Raw genomic sequence first — 22632 nt, 5'->3', positions numbered from 1 at the left:
AGGGAGAATATGGATATGATAGGATAAAAAGGTAATTAATGAATCTACTTTTAAAAAGCAACCACTAGCCATAAATATTTTACATTGGATTGGATTTTTGTATATTGTTTCCAAATTTTATATATTAATACAAATTTGAACTTGATTTTGTTAGAGAATATTATATGTATATTTCTACTCTTGTCCAGGGTGTTATACCTGTACAGCTCATTTAACAAAGAAATGCAAATTGCTGGTCCTTGAAAGTTATTACCAACTAATTAGGATATAAAGAAATGCAAGTTAATAGTTAGTCACCTATTACAATCAAACTTGTAGTCATGTTAGATATGTTTTCAAGGTCAAACAGAAATATATCTGAGATATACAGGTCATCTTCAAACACTTCAATGACTGACAGAATATGGCATTTAAAATGTTTTAATAACATATTCTTTTTTTAATGACAATGAGACATGTCTGCTCCTGGCAGCACCAATCGATATCAGAGAAGATGTTGAGTATTGAGGAAATTCCTTATGGAGTTTATTTTCTTTATGGCAAGTTAGCCATTGGGAAAGAAAATGCCTTTTCCTGAACTGCTGACAGTATGCTGTCCAAAATGGACAAGCAGGACACAAAAGAAAGGACTACCGAACCTTGCCAAGACAAGGTAGGAAGGCCCTTCAGAAAACCCTGCCTCACAGATGAGTTTGTCAGATATGCTAAGCCTGTAGGCTGAAGATGGATGCCCCAATGTTGCAGAGAAATCTTAGGTGACTGTTCAGGCAGCCAGCTATTTCTGTCATTTCTCAGATTTTTTGGAAGTTGCTTGTTTGCACTTCCTGCTTACTTAGTTAATATTATTTCCTTCTCAGGTCTCTGAGGGAGTTGAAGACTAGATAGTTTTCCTTGTTAACAAATTCAAAAAAGAAACTCACTACAGAGGTGTAAAGTGTATAAATCTGAAAGACATCAAATATAGTTTTCAGTTGGTAATACAAGTTAGGATAGAAAGTGAATTAGGTACATTTTTGACTTACCAAGATAGGATAAATAATGGAGTTTTTGTCTGAATTTGTCAAATGTCAATGGACTGGATATTGTTAATGTAATTCTTGACTGTATATATTGTATATACTTACTGTACTTATTGTATATAGTTTTTTCTTATATTAGTTATAACTTTATTTTATTACTTTAGATGAAAAAAGTAGAAATATGGTGATATATTGTATATCCTAATAAACTTGCCTGAGGATCAGAGGACAGAGCCAGCCACTAGATTAGACATAGAGGTCAGGCAGTGGTGGCACACACCTTTAATTCCAGCACTTGAGATTTCATGCTTTTGCTTAGGAAGCACACATGCCTTTAATCCCAAGCAGTAATATGGCAGGGCAGAGAAAGGTATATAAAGTGTGAGGAAACAGGAACTCACTCTCTTTAGGTTGAGGATTTCATAGTGGTAAGAGCTAGTGGCTGGCTGTTCTGCTTCTCTGATCTTTCAACTTTTACCCTGATATCTGGCTCTGGGTTTTGTTGTTGTTGTTGTTGTTTTGGTTTTTTCTTTGTTTGTTTGTTTTATTAAAAGACCATCTAAGATTCAAACAACACTCCCTGCCCTCAGTCCCCTAGTCCAAGACTATGTGCTTTCTGATGTTGTTCTGGCTTGTTGTCACCAGTGATGCCCCTGGCAAGGATACAGTGGTGAGGAAAGCCTGCTGAGTTCATGAGCAGGGACTAAATTTCATATCCTGTCTTTAGGACATGATTCTAGAGAGCAAAAGACGAGGCAGAAGTCTTCCTCTGGCCCTGGGAATCGGTTAATGACCCAAGGAAGGACAGAGTCATGAGACAGGTGTACACACCAAGAGTACTAAGTGTCATGTGTCCCCATGGTGTAGAAACCACGCTCCCTTTGAGATAAGAGCCTTTCTAAGACATGTTGGGGGGTAAAGAAGGTAGGTCCTGATAATAACAGTGCTGAGCTGGGACCATGGGACACCATGCCATGTGGGGTCTTACTCAGCCAGGTTTCAGAAGGGAAGTAGACACAGAGGGGTGGGCACAGAGCTAATGGAAGTCTCCCACTTGATATCCTTTCAGACACTAAGCTGACTGGACTGGAAACTGCCCCGCTGCCGCCCCGCACCACCTCAAAAACAAAGATGGATGACCACTTCATATCCGCAGAAGAATGCCAGAGACTCTTCCCCAAGAAGCAGAAGGAGTTGTTCCCGGTAACATGTGATCCTCTACATCATAGCTTTTCTAAGGCTCCACCCTGCTCCCCACCCCACAGCTCACATATGTGTGAGTTCTGGTATCCAGTCAGGCCCAGCAGCTCCAGAGGACATACTGAGACAGGGACTGGCCTGGGGTGGGGTGGGGAGCCTAACCTTGAGGCCCCACCCTGCTGAAAGGCCTAGTCAACACTGATGGTAGGAAAAAGGAGCCCCCTCTTTTCAGGGGGTGTGGCCACCCATGGGACAATGGACTCAGGATCCTATACATACCTGCTTACACACTCATTCACTCACCAAACAAATGTTGCATGCTCACTGCATGAGGAGTCTACACTGACTGTTTGAGTACCTTGCCTGGAGTCTTCTCTTGTCCAAGACACAGACAGTGAGTAGCAACTCATAGACACCGTGGCTGGCTGCTGAGGGGGTCTTGGTTGAGTACTGTGGGACAACAAGGCAGAGCCCTTTAAGGTGGACTACCCAGAGGAGGAAAGGGCCCCTGCTCCAACTCTGAAGCCCAAATCAAATGCTTGATCTTCAACCTGATCACCTGGCTGGCATCTCTGCAGGCCCAGGCTTTTGTACCAAAATCCCATTCCTTTAATGGGCAGAATGAAGCAGACCCACAGGAAGAGGGCATATCACCTGTCTACACTCCATTTTCCACTGCACAGTCTGCAGCTAACCTTGCAGGGTGCTCCATCCACACATGGCTCTGCTTGGTCGCCTGCTTCACTCCGACTGCTCACTCTGGTTCTGCTCTGGCATGGCCCCCATCTCATTTGTGCCTTCTGTTCCTTTGCTGGGCAACTTCCCTCTCCTTTGGGGCAGCTTTGGCCACCTCATCTTCCTGTCATCCTTAAGCCCTCACGTGAGGCCCATGGATCTGCTGGTCCTCGGGGCACTGAGCCTGCATGCCACCATAAGCAGCTTGATCCAGGATCCCCATCACTCCTTCACCATAGTACCCCAAGTGGCTGCCACCTGCTTGCCTCACAGGATGACTGGTGCTTAGTTGGTTGACTGAGTGAGGCTTTACGTCATGTGCCAGGTGGTGAACACATGTACTTGTTTTCATCTCCTCCCACCCTATCGAGTGGATGCTGAGGAAATTGATGGTCAGAGATGGAGAGAAACTTACCCCAAGCCATAGCCATGAACTGGAGTACCTCTGTTCAGGTGCCAGGCCTGTGTGCTGACACTTAGAGTTGTCCCCTTGGGGAGGGGTCATGCAGAGATGAGTGACTGAAGTTTGTAAATTTGGGAGGATTGAGTATAGGGACCAGGACCTCCATTGTGCCTGTAGCACCTCAGTGAAGGCTGGTGGGGCCCTGGTCTCACCCCTAGCTGCTGTGCTGTGTGTCACACTGGAGTGCTATTACTTGGCTCCTGTCTTTCCTCCCCAGCACTGTGAGAGGGACATATGTCAAGGGCCGTGCTTCGGCTGCACCCAGAGGACAGTTAGCACCTGACAGGTACCCAGAGCATACTCTTAGCCTTGTTTATCCAACAAGCCTTATCACATATGGCTGCCGGGCATGGCTCTGGGAGCTGGGGCTTGAGCCAGACAGATGAGAGCACAGAGTCTTGTGCTCATGAGACAACCTGCAGGCAGAGGCAAGGATCGAGGGAGAAACAGGCTTTGCAGGCACTGTGACTGTGGAGGAAGGGCTCACCAACATGGCCCGAGGCAGCCTTGGGTGTCAGAGAGCAGCAGGGGAGAGGTGGGAAGGGATGAGGTTCATAAGTTGGTCTCTCTATAAGGGAGACACAGAGCACAGGGGATGGACAGCATGAATGGCTAGGGTTCAGGGATAACCTGGTGTAGATGAGAAAGTAGGCCGGATTCTGTCAGATTCCTAAGGGTCCAGGGCTGTTGGTGGGATTGAGGCAGTTAGGCATGAAGGGTAGGTTCCAGGTTCAGGGAGCAGGTGGAATGTAACACATTCTTGAGACATGAAAGGGAGGACTTGGGACCCTGAGTATGTGGTCTGAGCAATTAGTAAGAACAAGCTACCATCTACAGAGGTGAGAGGCCTGTGAGGGTTGAGCAAGAGGTTTGCCTTTGGCCTTGTTCAGTCTGGACATCTTGAGTATGGGGAACTCAGAGCCAGACTTAGAGGGAATCAGAGAACAGATGAGTCTGCAGCCCCACTAAGTACCCACACACACCCCAGAGCCCCTTCTCCTCTGGATGGCAGTGACTCTAAGGCAGAGCCAGAGTCATCTAAACAGCCCCCAAGATGTTCAGCACAGTGACTACACATTGTAATGTTTGGTGACTGAATCAGTGAACAAACTCAGCTAGAACTTTCCACCAAATCCCAGAGCCTCTCATTAGACACTGACATGGAACAAGACAACTCAATGTTCTGAACAACTACTGGGGAGCTGTCGAATGAGGGGACCAGGGTGGCGCCCTAAGACACCAGACAGGTTCCCGAGGGAGAGCTGGGTGAGGGACCCACAGACACAAGGGTGCTAAAACCATGTCAACAGTACTGCAAGCCAGGGGTACAAGGCACACTGTGGCCATAATGCAGGTGTTGCTCGGACATAGTGACGAGCGGCATTCTAGGACACTCACTAACCACGCCAAGTGACCTCCACAGTGTGGCACATTCTTTAGCCATCTTATAGATGAAGAAACAATGGGTGGCAAGGGCAGATGCCTTGCCCAAAGTCACACAGGTAGTAAGAGGGTGTGACAAGTAGTCTGCTCTGGGGTGTACCAGCAGTTAAGTCACACAAATCCCCAGTGACCCTCGGACCTGTTTCTTCATAAGCAAATCCATGGGAATCATGGAGCCTCTGGGCAGCACCATGGACAGAGCAGTGGGTCTGTGCTGCCTTCCAGACAGAGCCCTGGTGCATGTGGCTCCTGGGTGTCAAACCTGGCATAGGATCTGCTTATCTGGAAAGAGAAGTGGCCAGGCATTCCAAACACCTCCGGAAGGAGGGAGAGCCTTAAATTCTCTAGGAAGCCCCACCTACTTTCCTCAGTCCACATATAGGTACAGAACATGCAGCTGTCCCAAGCTGTCCACACTCTCCAAGTTCCCCACTCCCGGGAGAGGCATCCAAGGCCAGGAGCCAGGAGCACTGGGGTCTCCAGGAGCCACCGTGGGAACCCATGTCCTTGCAGAGGGGTGGCTTTGAGTGGTGAGTGGGTATGGAAGGGAAGTGCGTTGACGTGTGCGTTTTGTTTCTAGGACCCCTACTCTGCCTTCTTTAAAATAGACACTGACAGGGATGGCATAATCAACATGCATGATCTTCACAGATTGCTCCAGCAGCTACAGCTCAACATGAAGGACAGCGAGTTTGAGCGCTTCCTCTGCCTCCTGGGCTTGAGACTTAGTGTCACTCTAAACTTCCGAGAGTTTCAGAACCTCTGTGAGAACAGACCCTGGAAAGCAGATGAGGCACCTCAAAGGCAAATTAGGTAAGAAGGTGGTGTGCTCAGAGCCGTCGGTAGGTGCCAGCCTCTCCACCTGGAAGGCCAGCGGTTCTGCTGCAGCCACAGTGGGACACAAAAATGACCCTGGAGCCATCTTTTTCCCCTGAGTTTAAGAACACACACACACACACACACACACACACACACACACACACACACATGCACACGCACGTGCACGCGCGCATGCACATACAACCTGCACGGTAGATGGAACAATCAGAGAAGACATACAAGCTTCTACCATGGGGTGCAGCTTCATAGCTCATGGCTTATCGTTCCAGACTTTTTCCCATCAATGTAAATGTACCCACGTACTTATTTTTCCATTTTTCTGCCTTGAGTTAGATGTGTACTTTCTACTCAGCCTTTCAAGGCTGAAACTTTAGCAACCCCTGGACACACTCTGTCATCTGAGACCACTGCAGGGCAGCTGAGGGCTTCACAGGAATAAGGCTCAAGTGCCCCTTGTCAAGTAAACACATGAACTGACACATAAATGGATGCTCCATCTCCTCCTCAGCTCCAGACATCCATCCAGGCCAAATGTGAACGTTTAGGGAGGCACAAAGCCATCCATGGTAGTTCCTCAGGAGATGCAGGGACCTCCTTCCAGCCTGTCCTGGACATGGTGCCTACATCACTGCCTGACCCACAAGGCTTCACTCTGGCCAGAAGGAGAGTCTTGGTGCCCACTCAGGTGTCCCTGTCTGAGTGAGTGTGGCTACTGGCTAAGGGATACCTGTCATAAAAGCATCCAATGACACCTGTCAAGCAGAGTAGCTGGTCTGTCCTTGACAATCACTGCATCACTCTTTTTAAAGCGTGTGTGTCTTCATGTCTATGCACATATGGGCATGGGTATGTATGCATGTGTGCACATGTGTGTGGAGGTCAGAGATCAGCCTCAGAGGTCAACCTCAGCATGTTCCTGGGGAGCCATCCACCTTCTCTTTGAGATGGTATCTCTCACTGAACTCTGGGGCTCACTTCTTAGCTCGACTGTGTGGTCATTGAGCCCCAGAAATCCTCTTGTCTCCAGCTTCCAAGCATTAGGTCACAAGCATGTGCCACCATAGCTTTTTGCGTGGGTGCTGAGGCTTAAACTTGGGTCCTCATGCTTACAAGGCAAGTCCCTACAGATGGAGACATCATCCCAGCACATTGCTCTTGACACAATGAGGGGGACTTCTGTCCCTGGGTGCTGAAGGGCTGCAAACCACCAACCATACCTTCTATCGAGGTGTGTGGAGCTGCCAGAGGTATAGCCTTGTACCAAACCCTGGTAATATTCGGAAAAGCTGCAGAAGGCCTTTGACCATGTACTTTGTTTAATTCCCCGTGAATTTCTGTGTTTTATTGTAATTATTACTGGGGAGCAGGGAGAAAGAATATGACTGTAATCCCTTCCTAAGCAAAATGATCACATGACATGTGAGCGGAATGCCTATATTCCTCACTCAGGTTCTAGAGGTGTTAATGTGAGATTTGATTGCTTAACATTGAAATGGAACCAAAACAATCCTGCCAGGGAGAAAGGAGATGGCTCAGTTGTTAGGAGTATTTGCTGCTCACACAGAGGACCTGAGTTTGGCTCCTAGGCTCACAACCACCTACAACCCCAGCTCCAGGGGATCCTGTACCTTCTTCTGGCCTCCATGGGGCATCTGTATTCACCTGCACATATATACACTCACACACACACACACACACACACACACACACACACACACACACACACACACGTACACAATTAAAAATAAAGCTTGAGGGGCTGGAGAAATTAAGAGCCTGTTGCAGAGGACCTGGTTTTGATTGTCAGTACCCACATTAGGCACCTCACAACCACCTGTAACTCCAGCTCCAGGGAGATTTGGCATCTCTGGCTTCCTTGGGCATCAGTACTCACAGGCACTTAACACAGACACATGCATGCTCACACAGACGTATAATTTAAAATAATAATAATACTGCTGAAGTATTTTGGAGAATGTTTGCAGAATGAGTATAGAAAATGTCAACACAGAGCACGGACTTAGCTGTCTAGTGATTTGTCTTGTTCACTTCTGTTCACTTGTTGGATATTTGCAAAGGGCAAGCTCAGTGCTGGGCACTGTTCCGGGCCTCAGTGGTGCAAATGTGAACAGGGCTCAATGCTGCCCCAGGAGCTGAGGATGGAAGCCAAGATGGATACAGAAGTAAAGAGCCACACTAGAGCACAAGGAGGGCAGAGACAGGTGTCCAGAAGTGGGTACACTTGATTGGGCCTTGAAGTGTGAGGAGGAATCAACCTTCCATTGATAGGAGGTTGTTCAAGGCCAGAGAACAACATTTGCAGAAATCACAGGCAGAGGTGCCAGGCACCTTCAGAAGATGCTGGTGGAGGCATGGCCTCAGAGTGGGACATGGTGGGGAGGAGTCAGGGGCCCATGCACAAGGCAGTTCCCCCTTTCCAGCAGCTAAGGTAGGTTTCCATGCTGAGGGATGAAGGAATCAGATTTCCTTCTAGAGAGATCCTTCAGCAGTCCCAGAGTAGAGGATGAATCAGGGAGCAGAGGCTAGGTCCTAGTAGCACTGGACCAGGAGTCTGGGAGAGACAGATCTGAGACCAGCAGCAAGACATGGCTTTAGAGTGCTGTCCTGGACAGACCCAGTGCTGTGCCTCAGGAGACCCCATGGGCCCTGTCAGAAGGCATTCCTGTCTCGTCTTGGGGCTGGAGTTGGTGATGTGTTCCTAAGACCCCAAGGAGAGGTGGAGGGCAGGGAGGAGCACTGGTGTCTCTACAAAGTCACCTGTTTCTAGAAACCCCTGTCCCTTGGTTGAGACCCCTGTGCCTCAGGCCTCTGCTGCCCCTTTGAGAGTTTGTTGCTCTGTGAAAGAGAGGATGGTCTCTTGTTTGCTTCATAGCTACAAACACTGCCTCTCCCTTTGTGGATACCCACTGGGATGGCTTGGCCCAGGGACCTACCTCCCACTCACTTGTTAACACAGCAACCCTGGCCATCTCGCCACTCAACATCATACAAGTGTATGTATGTACTGTCATGGGTCCTTGTCACCAAGATAGACTGTGCAGATTCTTGTCATGGACCGCTGTGCAGTCAAGTCTTTCCTGCTGGGTGACCAACACAGTGAGCTGCCAGGTCTCTGTTTGTCCTCAAAGTTCCATTCACTGTGTGTGTCCTTCTGCTCCTGTGAGTTGCGCCTCCTGTGGGGCTGTTCTACCTCTGACTGGCCGATGGATGGTGCTGAAGACCCTTCCTATCTCACTTCTTATCCCCAGGCATAAACTCTAACCCCACCCTCCAGAGGGGCAGAAGAGAGTTCTTAAAGGCACAGTGGAACCCTGGGCACTGCAGTGAGGAACTAGAAGGACAAGTTCATGGGGTTCCTGTCAGCACCCCCTCCTGCTGGGGAGATTCAGTCAGCTTTCTCATTACTACAGCCTTTTCTTTCTTCTTAAAATATTGGTTTCTGTGTATGTGTGTGTGCGGGTGTGCTTCATGTATGTAGGTACTACATGTGTATGGGTTCCCATGGAGGACAGGAGGGTGTTGGGTCCTCTAAAGCGGGAATTACAGGCAGTTGTAAGCTGCCCGATATGGTGCTGGGAATCCCCCTTCCTCCCTCCTTCCTCTTCCATCTCTGTTTCTTTACTTAGAACTTGCATGTACCCAGACTTCTTGAAGGCTTACCCTTCTCCCCTGGGCAAGCCTTTGGGCTGCCACACCCACCATTGGCTCTCATGGTCTCAGCATTGTGCTCACTGGTACATCTTTTACTTTCATAGTTTTTGAGATTTTCTTGTTTTTTGGTTAATAACAGAATATTGAGTCATATCCTGGGCATTTGCAGTATTGCACTATGATACCCTGGGCCTTTTAAAATCCTCTGTGGTGTGCTGACTGGTCGGCCTGCCTCAGTAGGCAGCTGACACTTAGTCTCTTTAGCCTGAGTGTCCTGACCTTCCTCCTGGGGCTCCCGGATTCATCCAGCTATACAAGCCATTACAGTACTCCTTCAGGGACACTGTGGTTCACCCCAAGGCCCGGGCCCAGCACTGGCATCAGCCCTGAGCCACTGTTAGGCCCCCAGCCAACATTGGAGACAGATCTGGACTTCGGACACAGATGTGGGTCTTTCTCACAGCTCACGCCTGTCTCTGACTCTACCCACCCTCCTGCCCAGGGACTAATTTCTGACTAGCAAATTTTAGGGTTGAGCCTAGTGGTGGTCATATAGTTGTGCCTGTCTTAGATTGGAGTTTAGGGTAACATGATGAAAGAGCAGAGACAGAGGAGGGTGACAGGGATTGCATTTAGGACTCTGAAAGCCCAGGGGCTCCCTGAGCCTTCACCCTGCTTGCAGGCTGTTCCCCAACCTCCTACTTAAGCCATCCCTCCATTTCTGGAGACACTCATCTCTGAGGTAATCTGATTACTTTTGTCTGGCATTTGTATTAAGTCATAGTGTCTGCTCCTCAAGGATGTAGACTCATAGTCCTGCACTGCAGGTTCTGGGCCTATAAGGGTTTGCTGTGGCTGACCAGAGGAAGGCTAGTCTGACAACCGTCAGAACCTAAGGGGTCAAGGAATAAGAATTGAATGAGGCATTACTGATGGAGGCCCAGAGCCTAGAAAAGAAGCAGGACTGTATGCAGGCTGCTTGGTTAATAATAGGGAGTGTGATGTGACTGAGGGAGCCTGTGCACCACAGTCCTGGATCACTTCTAGGGAGGTCCAGGAAAGTCCTCTGTGGACAGGTAGGATTAAGAGTCTAAAGGGGACAGCAGCAACTGTCCCTAAGCAATCTGTGCCCATAATGGTCAGCATGTTTGTGTCTTCCTATGTTACTGCAATCTATTTATTAGCCGTCCTGAGTTCACAAGCTGCCTCAGTTTTACCAAGTATTCCTTATTTCATTTGATTCCTGAGGCCATTGATGATGCAAGATCTTGTCATCCATTCGATTTTTGTGTGGGTTTTGGTTTTCTTTACTTGAGACACTCTTTGAATGGTCCACACTGGCCTGAGAACACCCACAATGTTCCCATCTTCACTCCTGAGAGCAGAGACGTACACTGCCACGCCCATCTTACCTTCCACTCCTGGTGACTCTCAGCTATATGTACAGGCTGCAAAGTGTCTTCAAAAGGGCTAGAGTTCAGAGAGCTGTACTGGAGGCCAGGGTCCCGTGCAGATGCAGGGCAAGTACCTGCGGGCCACAGATCAGGCTGCTATAGCCTCCATCAGAGGGCTGTCCAGGGTACAGAGTTGCCAAGTGCGGGTCAGCATGGCAAATTGTTCTGAGTAACAGTTTTAAAGGGGGCCGTGTGTCTCCACATGAGAACCTGTACCTCAGCTGGAGCCCAGGAACAGAGGCAGGGTCCACCCCATGACAGCTTCCCAGGTGGCTGGACCCTGTGCCCGCCCTGTCTCATCATAAGGTACTCCTTCTTTCATAGGCCCAGGTGGGGGCCTACATCTGGCCGGACGGATAAGCTCATGCGCCTGGCATTCCTGACAGGATCCCACCTATTCACAGGTGCTGTTATTTATTGGCACAGATAAATTATTTACCAGTTTGTGGCTCCTGCTGTGCTGGCAGATGGCAGTTGTTTACTTGTGTAAACAAGATGCAACCTCGCTGCATCTCTGTGCTGAAAGTAACTCAGTCAGAACACTGCTTTAAAGTGTGGAGACACAGAGGGCGGGGCTGCCAAAAGCTGCTGCCCTGCACAGAGCCGGGCCACCCAGGGAGGCTTTTCAGCACCTCACCGGGCTTCCATTCTTGCAAGTCAGTAGAGAAAACATTACAGGATCCTGCCAGCCTTCCCAGGTCCCCCACAGGGGCCACAGTCATAGGGGCTGGGGTGGCAGAGCAGCGGATCCTTTCCCACCCTTGAAGTTCCGTGGTTCTGAGAAGTCCAGTAGGCAGTTGGAGAGAAATGGCGAAGAAACATGGGTGAGGCCAGAACGCTCATGGCATTGCTCTGTGGGTAGAGGGGGTGTGGTCAGGGATACCGGAAGCATTAAGTAGGAAAGGCAAGATGGGGTCAGAGCAGGAGGCAGATAGGGCCCAGGGCAAGGCACAGATGCTGGAGGCAGCCATTGTCCAGGCCAGTGATCTCAGTCGTCCACAGTTTCCTGATGTGCTTGGTAGGCAGAGCAGCCCAGGCATCCTCCCTCCCTCTTCAGCTGCAGCCGCCACTGTGCCTCACAGAGGCCTGTCCAGGGCCAGCAGCACAAGATCTTTTAAGTCTCTTAAGTGTCCCTCACCTGTAGGTAAATATATAAGCTTAGCCCTTGAAAATTAGCTGTGGTGCGCATGGGGATGTCTCAGCCATTAGGAGCATGCATTACTCTTTCAGGGGCCCCAGGTTCAGTTCCCACCACTCTGCCAGGCAGCTCACAACCACCTGCAGTCCAGCTCCTCTGGGGGCACCTACACTCATGTGTACTTACTGCCCCCCCATGTATACACATCATATTTAGAAATAATAAACATAAGTCTTGAAAAGGAAAAGTAGCTGGGGCTGGGAGAAGGGACCTCCATGCTTTCTAATTGCACCTCTGCTGACTGGGGTTTGTTCTTGTACCTCAGCTAACTGGAGTCTGTTCTTCTACCTAGACTTGCAAAATCGGAACTAAAGCTTACTAATTGTTTCCTTCCTAAGACACTTAATGTCATTTTATACTTATATTCTGCTTCTCCAATCCCCCGGAGAGGAAACAGGCCCTGTGGGCTTTGTGTGCTGGGGGAAAAAATGATTTCTCTTAAATCTGAAAATAAAGTTTCTGAAAACCCCCTGCCATGCAGCTGGGAGAAATAATGTGTTGTAAGAACTGTTAGTCTAGATGTGAAATCACAGGCTTTCATGGCATCTTTGAAGCACTGAGAGTGGGGGTGGGGGCCCTTGGGAGAATCCTAAGCCCATCACTTCTAAACACAGTTGTTTATTCTTCTTTTAAGATATAAACAGAAAGTTGCAGATTCTGAGCTAGCCTGTGAGCAGGCTCATCAGTACCTTACCGTCAAAGCCAAAACCAGATGGGCAGACCTATCCAAGGTAAGGAAGGGGAAGGGAGCCAGAGCAGTGCAGAGAAGGGGAGATGGTGCCAGGTACGCACCCTGTTGGTTCCTGCCATTCTTCAAAGACTCCCCGACACTCTGAATGGTCTTGGCTCTGTCTCTAACCAAAACACCATCAGTGACTACGATTATGATGACGTTATTTAGATATTTCTATTACTGTTTGTAATAGAGATGGTATAACTATAGAGACCTAGAACATTGGATGTCTACTTTTAACAACAAAGAAAAGTGAACTCAAAGAAGGAATTCTGTTTTTGAAACATTAACAATTATCAAAGATGCTTAAAGATAAAATAAAGGGCTGGTGAGATGTCTCAGCAGGTAGAGAAGCCTGCTGCCAAGTTGGAAGACCTGAGTTCAATCCCCAGAACCCACACTGTGGAAGGGGAGAACTGACTCTTCCAAGCTCTTTGACCTCTACACATGCACTGTGGAATGTGTACCTGCGCACAAAGATGTAAAGGAAAGAAGTTGCTCGTAATGGCATGTGCCTGTTGGTCCAGCATTCTTGAGGCCAAGGTAGTGAGGTCACTGCGAGTTCATGGGCACACTGAGGATACATGGGAGGTCTCAGAAAAACTGGAAGCTCACACTTGTCATCCCAGCTCTAGGAAGGTGGAGATAGGGGACCAGGAACTCAAGGTCAGCTTCAGCTGCAGAGTGAGTTTGAGACCAACCTGAGATGCATGAGCTACTGCAAAGATGGAGAGGGGAGAGAGAGATTACATTTGTTATGGTTTTCAAATGTTTAATTTGTTTTATTCATCTAAGATAGCATGAGTATCTTTCAAGAATGAATCATTTTAATTTCATGCCCCCGAAGAGCACCAGCCTGAAAACATCACCTAGATGTTTAATAAAAATCTGTATGTTGACAAAGACAACAAACAGCCCCAGAGACACACCACTAGATCCTTCCCAAGTAAACTCTTACCTTCAGGGCCACTGGGGGGAGGGGAGGAAAGTGTGGAACTCGGGAGTCTGTGGAGAAGTTCCTGGTGTTAGCTCGGGCTTGGGGAGGATTTAAAGTTTAAGGGGAAAATGGGAGAACGGGTCACCAGCGATTTCACACAACAGCCAACAGGCACCTTAAGAGCTGTTTTATCCCATCTTGACAAGATGACAGGAAGTGCGTTTCCAAGGCATGTGAGCCCAGGAGCAAGCTCATAAGTTGTGGTGTCATGGATATCCAGTATGACAATAACAGTAACTGCTAAACCACGGGACAACAGGACAGAGTGGGCAGAGTGGGTTCTTCCCGACTCTAGGATGTGGGGTCTCCAAGGACACAGTGATCTCACTCTAGAAAGGAGGGTCACAGTTGCATGCTGGAGTTCCTTCCCTCTGTCTTTAAGGGTGACCCTTCCATGTCTGATTGGGTCTTTTGCCCTTTTGTGGCTCCTGCCTAATGCAGAGTTCTGTTGGATTCTCTAAAGTCCAGTCTACTTCTCCTCCACACTGTGTCCTCATAGAGTGGGCTGTGGCCCAGTGAGGCAGGCTGTACCCTCCTTCTCTCCCTCCTCCTCATTGCCAGCCCTCCTCCAAGGTGACAGGCCCGCCTCCTCTCCTTTCCCTCCTCACTGCTCTGACCAAGAATTACCCATTTCCACCTGCTGTGGCGGATCCGCTCTTTGTGGGCAGCTCCTGGGTCCTCATGACCAGGTACAGTTGCCAGCTGTGGGGCTTTTACAGCCATCTCTTATCTAGTAAAGGGAGCTCCCTCCTGATCCTCGTTTGCTGAGGGTTATTGTCATCTGTGAGGGTCAGGTTTTGTCACGCGCTTCTGCACCTGTTGAGATGACCAAGTGACTGTTTCCCCTTCTGTCCATGTGATGGATCACGCTGGAGGATTTTCAAGCATCGAACCTGCCTTGTATGATCCAGTTTCTACCCAGGGTTGGTGCAGTTGCCTGGTACACACTTGCCCTCAGGAGTGATGGATCTGAAGTTGACTTGTCCCATGCTGTCTAAACGCTGGGCTCACAGTGTGAGGGAGGAAGGGTGATTCTGTCTCCCTGGCCCCTTGGGCTTTCTGCCCTGACAGATTGCACCTGTGTGTCTCCAGCCCTTGGGCCTCACTCCTCTTCAACATCTAACAGCCGATGGTGGTTATTTGCTCAGGTGTTCACACGCTATTGGGATAGTGCAATGCCCTCTAAGATTCCTGCATGCCAGGCCTATGCTAGAACCCATTGCTGTTAGCTTGGTTATGTTTACACTGTGCCTCTTCTGGGATGGGGGTATGTAGAATGCAAATATGTAATTTAAAGAGAATTAAAAGAGTCACCATGCAGCCTTCATCTGGGTGGAGGAAAAGGATTTTATCTTGGGCCAGCAGACAGCACACTTCTGCAGAGACCAGACAGAACAAATTTTGGGTGTTGAGTCACCATCCAGCTCTCTCCCGCATCACCCTGCCCTCACATGGGAGCTTTCCATTCCAGCAGGGGTAGGAGTTTCTCCTTTGGTTTCAATTCACATTTTGTTGCTGGTTAATATGAAATGCTTGTTGGGACCTTTTTTTTTTTTTTTTTTTTTTTTTCCTTTTTGTGCCCTGCCTTGATCTCAGTGAAGACCTCCTCCCATTCTCCTCAAGGAATCAACAGTTCAGGTCTTGAAATGTGGACCAGCTGTGCACTTATGTGGGAGGCATGCCTACCTTCATCTCTTATGCATGGTGACCAGGTGTCCTTGCATTTCCTTGTCAAGTCCACTTTACCTCTCTGCCCTGTAGCTCCATCTCTGTCCTCCACCCCCTCCCCCTCCTCACAGAGCCTCTCAACAAACACCTCATCTGACCAGTGACCAGTTTGTCTGTCCTGGCCCCCTGCTCTGCACCTCTCTTGTCGCTGTAACTTATGAATGTGTCTCAACGCATGTTGGTTGTGGGTAAGATGGAATCCAGACCCTCGTGTACGGGAGGCAGATGCTCCACTGCTCAGCTGCCCTCCAGCCCCTATGGATACATCCTGGCTAGCTAGTAGGCAACTCCTTGTTCTTGAAGAGTTTTTTAAAATCATTTTTCCAAGTTCCATTAAAATATTAAAGGTTGGGGAGACAGCTCAGTTGATACCTGCTCAACCTGGTAGCCTATGCCTTTCATCCCAGCACTCAGGAGGCAGAGGCAGGTGAATATCTGGGAGTTTGAGACCAGCCTGATCAAGGCCAGCCAGGTCTACATAGTAAGACCCTATCCCAGAAAAAAAAAATCATATAAGACCTGAGTTTGATCCCTAGGACCCACATTTTAAAAAGCCAGGCATGGTGGTCCATGTGTAATCTCATTGCTAGGGGAAGTAAGGATCCTTAGGGTTTGCAGTCCTCGCTGGGGCTCAATCAGTGAGCTCCACATCTCAGTCTCAAAAACCTAAGGCAGGCAACACCTGAGGCATGGCACCTTAACCTCTGGCCTCTCACACCTCCATACCCCTACACCCCCCCACCTTAGAAACAGAAACACTAAAAATACATAGAGAAGTACCTGAGAGTGTTCCAGAAGCTGTTGACAGACCTCTCTTCTGCGTGTAACTCAATACCATCTTCTGTCGTAGAATTTCATAGAAACGGATAACGATGGCAATGGCATTCTCCGGCGAAGGGATATCAAGAATGCACTGTATGGCTTTGATATCCCTCTCACCCCAAGGGAATTTGAGAAGCTTTGGCAAAGGTAAGTACATCCGCAGTGGGGCTGTTCTCATGTGTCTGGCTGTGCAGTTCCTCATCAGGGTCTCAGGGGAAGTGTCCATCCCTCACCAGAGTCTCAGAGGAAGTGTCCATCCCTCACCAGAGTCTCAGGGAAAGTGTCCATGCACATCCCTCACCAGGGTCTCAGGGGAAGTGTCCATGCACATCCCTCACCAGGGTCTCAGGGGAAGTGAGCTGGGAATGGGCTTCTATGATTGCATCCAATCCTGTGTCCTGTGTCATCCGTCCTGGTGGAAAGTAGCTGTGGCTGTGGGGTGGACACACTGGTCCTCAGGCCTCTGAAGAACTGGGAGTAGTCCCCAGCAGCCGTACTGAGTGGAGAAATTTGAAGAGTCATATAGTTCAGGCTCCTGGTTCCTCTGCAGCAGAGAAAGAGATCATGGTCCCGCCAGCTCTCAGGGGACTCCTTCAGCAGAGATGACAAAGCTGAAGGCAGTCTGCCCATGCCTAGAGGTGGCAGCAGTCTATGCTGACAAGCTGTTTATGGAGGAAATCCGCAAACCTTGACAACTTAGAACAGTTTTCCGGGGGGCGTTCTTAAACTGGAAGACTTGGCATTTTAGACTTAGTTGATTTGAATCAGGCCCCTGTGTTGATGCCTGAGTTTCCAGTATACTAACAGTACAGTGAGCTCTGAACTAATAGTGCAGCATGCTCCGAGTTAACAGTGTAGTGAGCTATGAACTAACAGGCAGTGAGCTGTGAGCTCTGGCTCCATCTTTGAATGACTTCTTTCTTTAGTACATGCCGGTCAGCCCTCAGGTCCCTAGGATGTGTACACCAGCATCGCATGCCCACTGGGGGTCATGCTCACTGAATGATACATCCCAGTTTGAGCTTTTCACCTGCCCATGGTGGAAGACTTAAACACAGGTGGAGTCTAGAACTGGGTGTATGCTTGCTGCCTAACTGACAAACGCAGCTTGGGGTTACTATGTGGGAGGCTGGGACTTCATATGTTCAAGCGGGAAAAGGGCAAAGGTAGATTGGAGAGCTCATGGCTGTGTCTGCCACATGGGATCTATCCTTAAGAAGGGGCCATTCAAGTGCAGGAGAATCCAGAATCCTCAGTATCCAGCAGGAATCCAGGAGTGTGTACCTTCAGTATCCAGCGGGAACAAAAACTTGGGCTTCATTCAAGGAACGGAGACAAAGATGTCAGAAGGTCTGGAAGCCTAAAAGGGACCAATGATGTTCCTTGGGGACCAGGAGCCAGAGGAAAAGCTGAGGAAGGAGGGTTCCACAGAGATCTCCAAATTCTACCCCAGTGTCAGGGTCCAGAGGAAATCAGGGTGTCTCTCACAGATCATAAAACTGCCTCCACCCCAAGAGCCACATCTGGATGCTGCCATAGAAGCTGCTAGAGTCCCAGTTGGCACTGAGCGGGAGCTGCCACCACCACTGTCCTAGCAGGACTCTGACCTCACCTGCCACCCGCTGGTCTGGATCTCCTTGGAACAGCAGGGTGGGGCACAGAGGTCCTGCACAAGGATGAACAAGGAGCGTTATGGGGAGCTTGTCACCTTTCAGGGGAACTGCTGCTGGAAGCCCAGGCAGCCAGAAGACAGACAGGACTTCCAGAGGGGAGGTGTTGTGGCCATGCGTGGCAGCTTAACTCCATGGAGGCCAGGTCACAGTAGACCATGTCCTGAGGACCAAGGGGCGGTAGGAAAACAGTCTGGACAGACCCCCATTCTAGACACCTCCCTGGGCTGCAGGGAGGATAGGAGTTGCCGGAGGCTAGCCTGGAGTTCATAGGCCAACTGGGCAGGGCTCTTGGTTCTAAGCAGGAGGGGGCTGCAGGCTCTCCAGGAAGAGAAGGGAAGGAATGGAGGCAAGGTTTGAGGATTCAGGAGGCAGCAGCCTTTAGCAGCCTGGAAGTGAGATAAATGAGAAGGTAGTGGGCTATGATGGACAGAGCAGCCCACACACTCAGCCACGGGGCACTGGGCTCCACCAGGACAGTACAAGGTACTGTGCAGTGCTCATGGAGAATACACATCGTCTGCGGGCGGAACTGTTAGCCAAATGGAAATTCAGATTAGAAAGAGTTCTGATTGTTCAGGGGAGATCAAGGAGAGCAGACGGCAGGCATGTGGACTGGATGTCACCTCTCCATCCTATTGTCTGCCCATCCCCCCCATCCCTCACTTCCCCCCACAGCAGCTTCTCTCAGAATGCGGTTGAAACAAGCCAGCTCTCCACTTTTGCAGCAGGAGGCGCTGTGAGCAGTGAGGACACCCCCTCAGGGGTTCTCAGGACATCAGCAGCCTCCTCCAGCTATCCTAACCCTAGATTGTACCCGGAAACAGCAGTGAGCCTGTGAACCCTGGTGCTGACTGACAGTGTCAGGGAGGCAGGGTACCCTACTGTTCCTGATAAACAGGACCCAGGTAGTCTGGAGCAGCTTGGGCCCACATGATGCCTTCCAGCTCAGGGAGTCTGGGCGTGTCCAAACAATATCAGAATAAGGAGATGGCAGAAAAGCAAGGAGGGAAGCCGCATGGGTCTTCTGAAAACCTGCCTGTTAGAGAACACAGCAGATGGGGGGGGGGGGGGGGGGGCGGGTAGAAAGGCTTTCAGCATCCATTATTCACTCGACACTTACTTGAACCTATGAAGCGCACTTCCTAGTGTGTGGATTAGCCTGGAAGGGCCTGCTTTATGCTGTGGAGATACAATAATAAACTGACCCCAAGTCTCAGCGGCTCAGGCTCCTCCAGCTTCCCCTCTCCACCCAAACTCCACTGTGCGCCTGAAGTCTCTTGAGGACATCTCCCTCCTAGGAAGTGAGGAAGACCCAGCTTTGGGGGCAGCTTCATCATCTCTGTGGGTGCTCACCCAGCAAGTGGAGACTGTAGAGCTAGAGGGCCACACGTGGGCTCATCTTGCCGCCCGGGCTGGCACATAGGTAACAGGCCGGCTCTGGGGGTTGACGGAACAAAGGAATCTGCCCACTGAAACCAGCTCTGGAGCTGTCTGTGAGCCTGAGCTCCCAGGAGCAGCCTGCACAGCTAGACTTCAAGGGGCTACTGAGGACCCCTCATCATACATGTGCTCCCTTCAGCCACACTGTCACTATGGAGACTCTGTCTAGCTCCTGATATTCCCAGCTGAAAGGCAGCTCTGTCCCCAGTGTCCATGCAAGCTCTAGGACAGGATGCCTCGGCTGAGCCTGAATCAGCAGTCATTGAACCCATGCATGAAGCCAGGGATTGGGGAAGTGCGTCCCATGAGCAGAGCTTCTGGGAGGAGCTGAGGATGTGCCACTTGATATGGGAAAAACCTAAGATATCAGCCTGTCCAGGGCCCACAGGATGGGGTGGGGCCTCCCCTGGAGTGATGTTGGCATTCTGAGGCCTTCAAGGCCTTAGTTATTCCATCAGGTGGGACTCAGCTGATTTGAATCCAAACGCAACTTATTGGAAACTCTGAAGAAAACCTGTTATGGATGTGCTGTTATGGTAAAAGAGAGGATGCTGTAGGAACACTGCCAAGTCAGGAGTTCTGTGGAGACCAGCCGATGTGGAGACCAGCAGGTGTGGAGACCCCCCATCTAGAAGCTGGAAAGCACTCAATGCTGGTTTATGCTCAGTCCTGACAGGGTCTTACGTCGGGTCTCAGTTATAAACTAGTGCTTTACAGTATGATGCTGTGTGTCAGTATTCAAATCTAACCAAGCACTCTGAAAGAAGCTGTGCTGTAGGCCATCACTCCCGTTCTCCATTACCAGGAAATGAGGTTGACCCTGTCATCACAGAAGACAGAGAGAAGCCTGGATGTCCTGCGTTGATGTCAACTGGGTGACATCTAGACACGGTATGCCCCAAGGTGGAGAGGCTCAGTGAGCAGGGCCTGCACCTGAGAAAAGAGGATTGGCTGGGGCAGAAACACGTTACCCACAAGGCCCAGCATGGGAACCTTGCCATAGGCTGGAATGGTGAAGAGCTCCAGCAGGTATAGAAGGAGCCTGTGTCCCATGGCTCTGTGCAAGGCTAGAGCGCTACACTTGGGAGTGCAGAGGATGTGGCCTGGCACAGAATGGGGGCTACATCAGAGGCCACCTCACCTCTTGAAGTTCTGTCAGGATTTGGTAAATGTGCCCAGTGGGCACCTGCATGGGAAGTTGGCCACTTCTCATTCTAAAGAGCCGTCAAGCCACCCTCTATAGAGAATTCCTTACATCCTAGCTGCACAAGGTTTCTGGTTCCTCTCCACATGGTCTGGGTCATCTGCAGGACACGTCCCATAGCCTTGACCATGCCTTTTACCTCTGGTCCATGGTACTCAAAAGTCCAGTGTCCACATTAGCACAAAGGACTAACTCAGCAAACCTGAGCGATGGTTGTGCATGTCTGAAGGTCCCATGTGTGACTGATCACAGTACACACCAAATGGGCAGAGTCACCTGCCTGTCATCACGAATTCATGGCCACTGCCGTGTGCCAATGCAAGCTTTTATGGGGCCTCTGCTCAGGACACGTTTTCCTTGGCACATCTGTTGCACAGCCATTTTAAAATTCAACCTTTATAGGCAGTTGGTGTTTTTTTTTTTTTTAATGTTGCACAGAGGATTGCATAATGAAGAGCGAGGTTATGTAAGCAGAATTAGCTCTATGATTATCCACATTCATAGCAATATTTTTTTTGCAACTGTGCAATCTGCTCCTCCATGTCTCCGCGATGAGAAGAGCCTGTTTGTGATCTTCATTAATAAAGTAATTAAGAAGTGCCTTTTCATTCAGCCCAAGTGTCACGGCAGAGAGCAGGCTGTGGGAGAAATCTGTGCCTTAGAAGCACACTGTCTCCATCTGGGACACACACACACACACACACACACACACACACACACACGGGTCACGTGGTTACAGCAAGCCTGCCTTGGGCCTGTGAGTTGGGAGCAATGAATAAGATATAATGGTGCCTTAGGAAGCCTGCATGCACTAGGAGACATGACCAGGACCCAGCACCTGGTAGAGCCCATACTTGGCTTGCAGCCAGCAACAGCAAATGCAGACCCTGTGTGGACGTCCCCGTAAGCATTAATTGTTCCTCACTAGCCCCTGAGAATCCAAGAGAGAACAGGATCATGGGACTTTAGGCCTGGGAGGATGGGAAGGTTTTCCCAGGGGTAGACCATGAGAAGGATGGTCAGCAGCCTTCCTGTGGGGATGGGGGCCCTGGAAACACTGTTGGGGAATGTCTTCCTTGAGTCACATGGTACATCACTCTGGTGTCAACTAGGTGCAGCCCTGAGGCTAGACAGGTGCTCTGTCTGTGCTTTGTTCTATTTAAATATTTTTTAGATTGTCTTATGTATGAGTGTTTTGCCCGCACGTATGTATATGTGTCCCACATGTGTGACTGGTGCCCTAGGAGACCAGAAGAGAATATTAGATCCCCTAGAACTGGAGTTATGGGTGGTTCTGAGTCGCCATGTGGGTGCTGAGAGTCAAACCCAAGCCCTCTGGAAGAGCAGCCAGTGTTCTTAACCATTGAGCCACCTCTCCAACCCCCATGTGCATTGTTTTTAAAACTCACAGGTAAAGGCAGGCTGTACTTTCCTGGGTTTAGAGTGTGAAGGTCACACTAACCACACACACCTGAAAAGGCTTCTAGACTTTTCGTAAGTGGTAACAAGCCCACAAGGAAGCTGTCTCAAGCCTCTACCCTGAAGGACTACCTTGGCTCCTGGGAGTTGGTAGGGCCTTGCCAGGGGTACCAGAGTGCTCTAACTGCCTCAGCTGAGAGAAATCAGCCACCAGAGGATGACTTTTCCTCACCCATGTCGGAGACAGGTCTGTTGGCTGAAGGGTCCATAAAGCACAGGGAGACCAGAGGCTAAGAGGCAAGGCTACATCTCCCGTAGGCATCCAGGCAGGCCCACTAGCTTAGGGGCACAATGATAGCCTTTTGACTCCTGGCATCCTTGCATACTGGAGCACAAGAACTCACATCCTCGCCACAGCTGCCAGCTCTCTTGTAGCCACTGCTCTGCCTGTGGGGAGAAGTGTGTGCTCTTAAAAGAACAGACACCTCATTGGCAGGGCACAGTATGGCCATTCCGGGGTGGGAGGTGTCTCTTCGGGTACCACGCAGAGCGATGCCTCCTAAAACCAGCATCGTCCCCTCAGGGGAATTGG

The 22632-nt window shown here is 49.8% G+C and overlaps 1 protein-coding gene across 1 annotated transcript in view; it reads left to right on the top strand.

Annotated features, from left to right (window-relative positions):
• Window positions 1–22632, top strand: part of Efcab6 (EF-hand calcium binding domain 6) — a 203149-nt gene that overhangs the window by 136673 nt on the left and 43844 nt on the right. The window contains exons 19-22 of the mRNA XM_036207668.1: window positions 2089–2222; window positions 5441–5673; window positions 12659–12755; window positions 16333–16451. Coding sequence (XP_036063561.1) covers window positions 2089–2222; window positions 5441–5673; window positions 12659–12755; window positions 16333–16451 — 583 coding nt within the window. The remainder of the gene's footprint in view (window positions 1–2088; window positions 2223–5440; window positions 5674–12658; window positions 12756–16332; window positions 16452–22632) is intronic.

The sequence above is a fragment of the Onychomys torridus genome, chromosome 16, assembly GCF_903995425.1.
Source record: "Onychomys torridus chromosome 16, mOncTor1.1, whole genome shotgun sequence".
NCBI lineage: Eukaryota > Metazoa > Chordata > Mammalia > Rodentia > Cricetidae > Onychomys > Onychomys torridus.
Note: the sequence above shows the minus strand (reverse complement) of the source record. Positions and strands in the feature narration are given on the sequence as shown.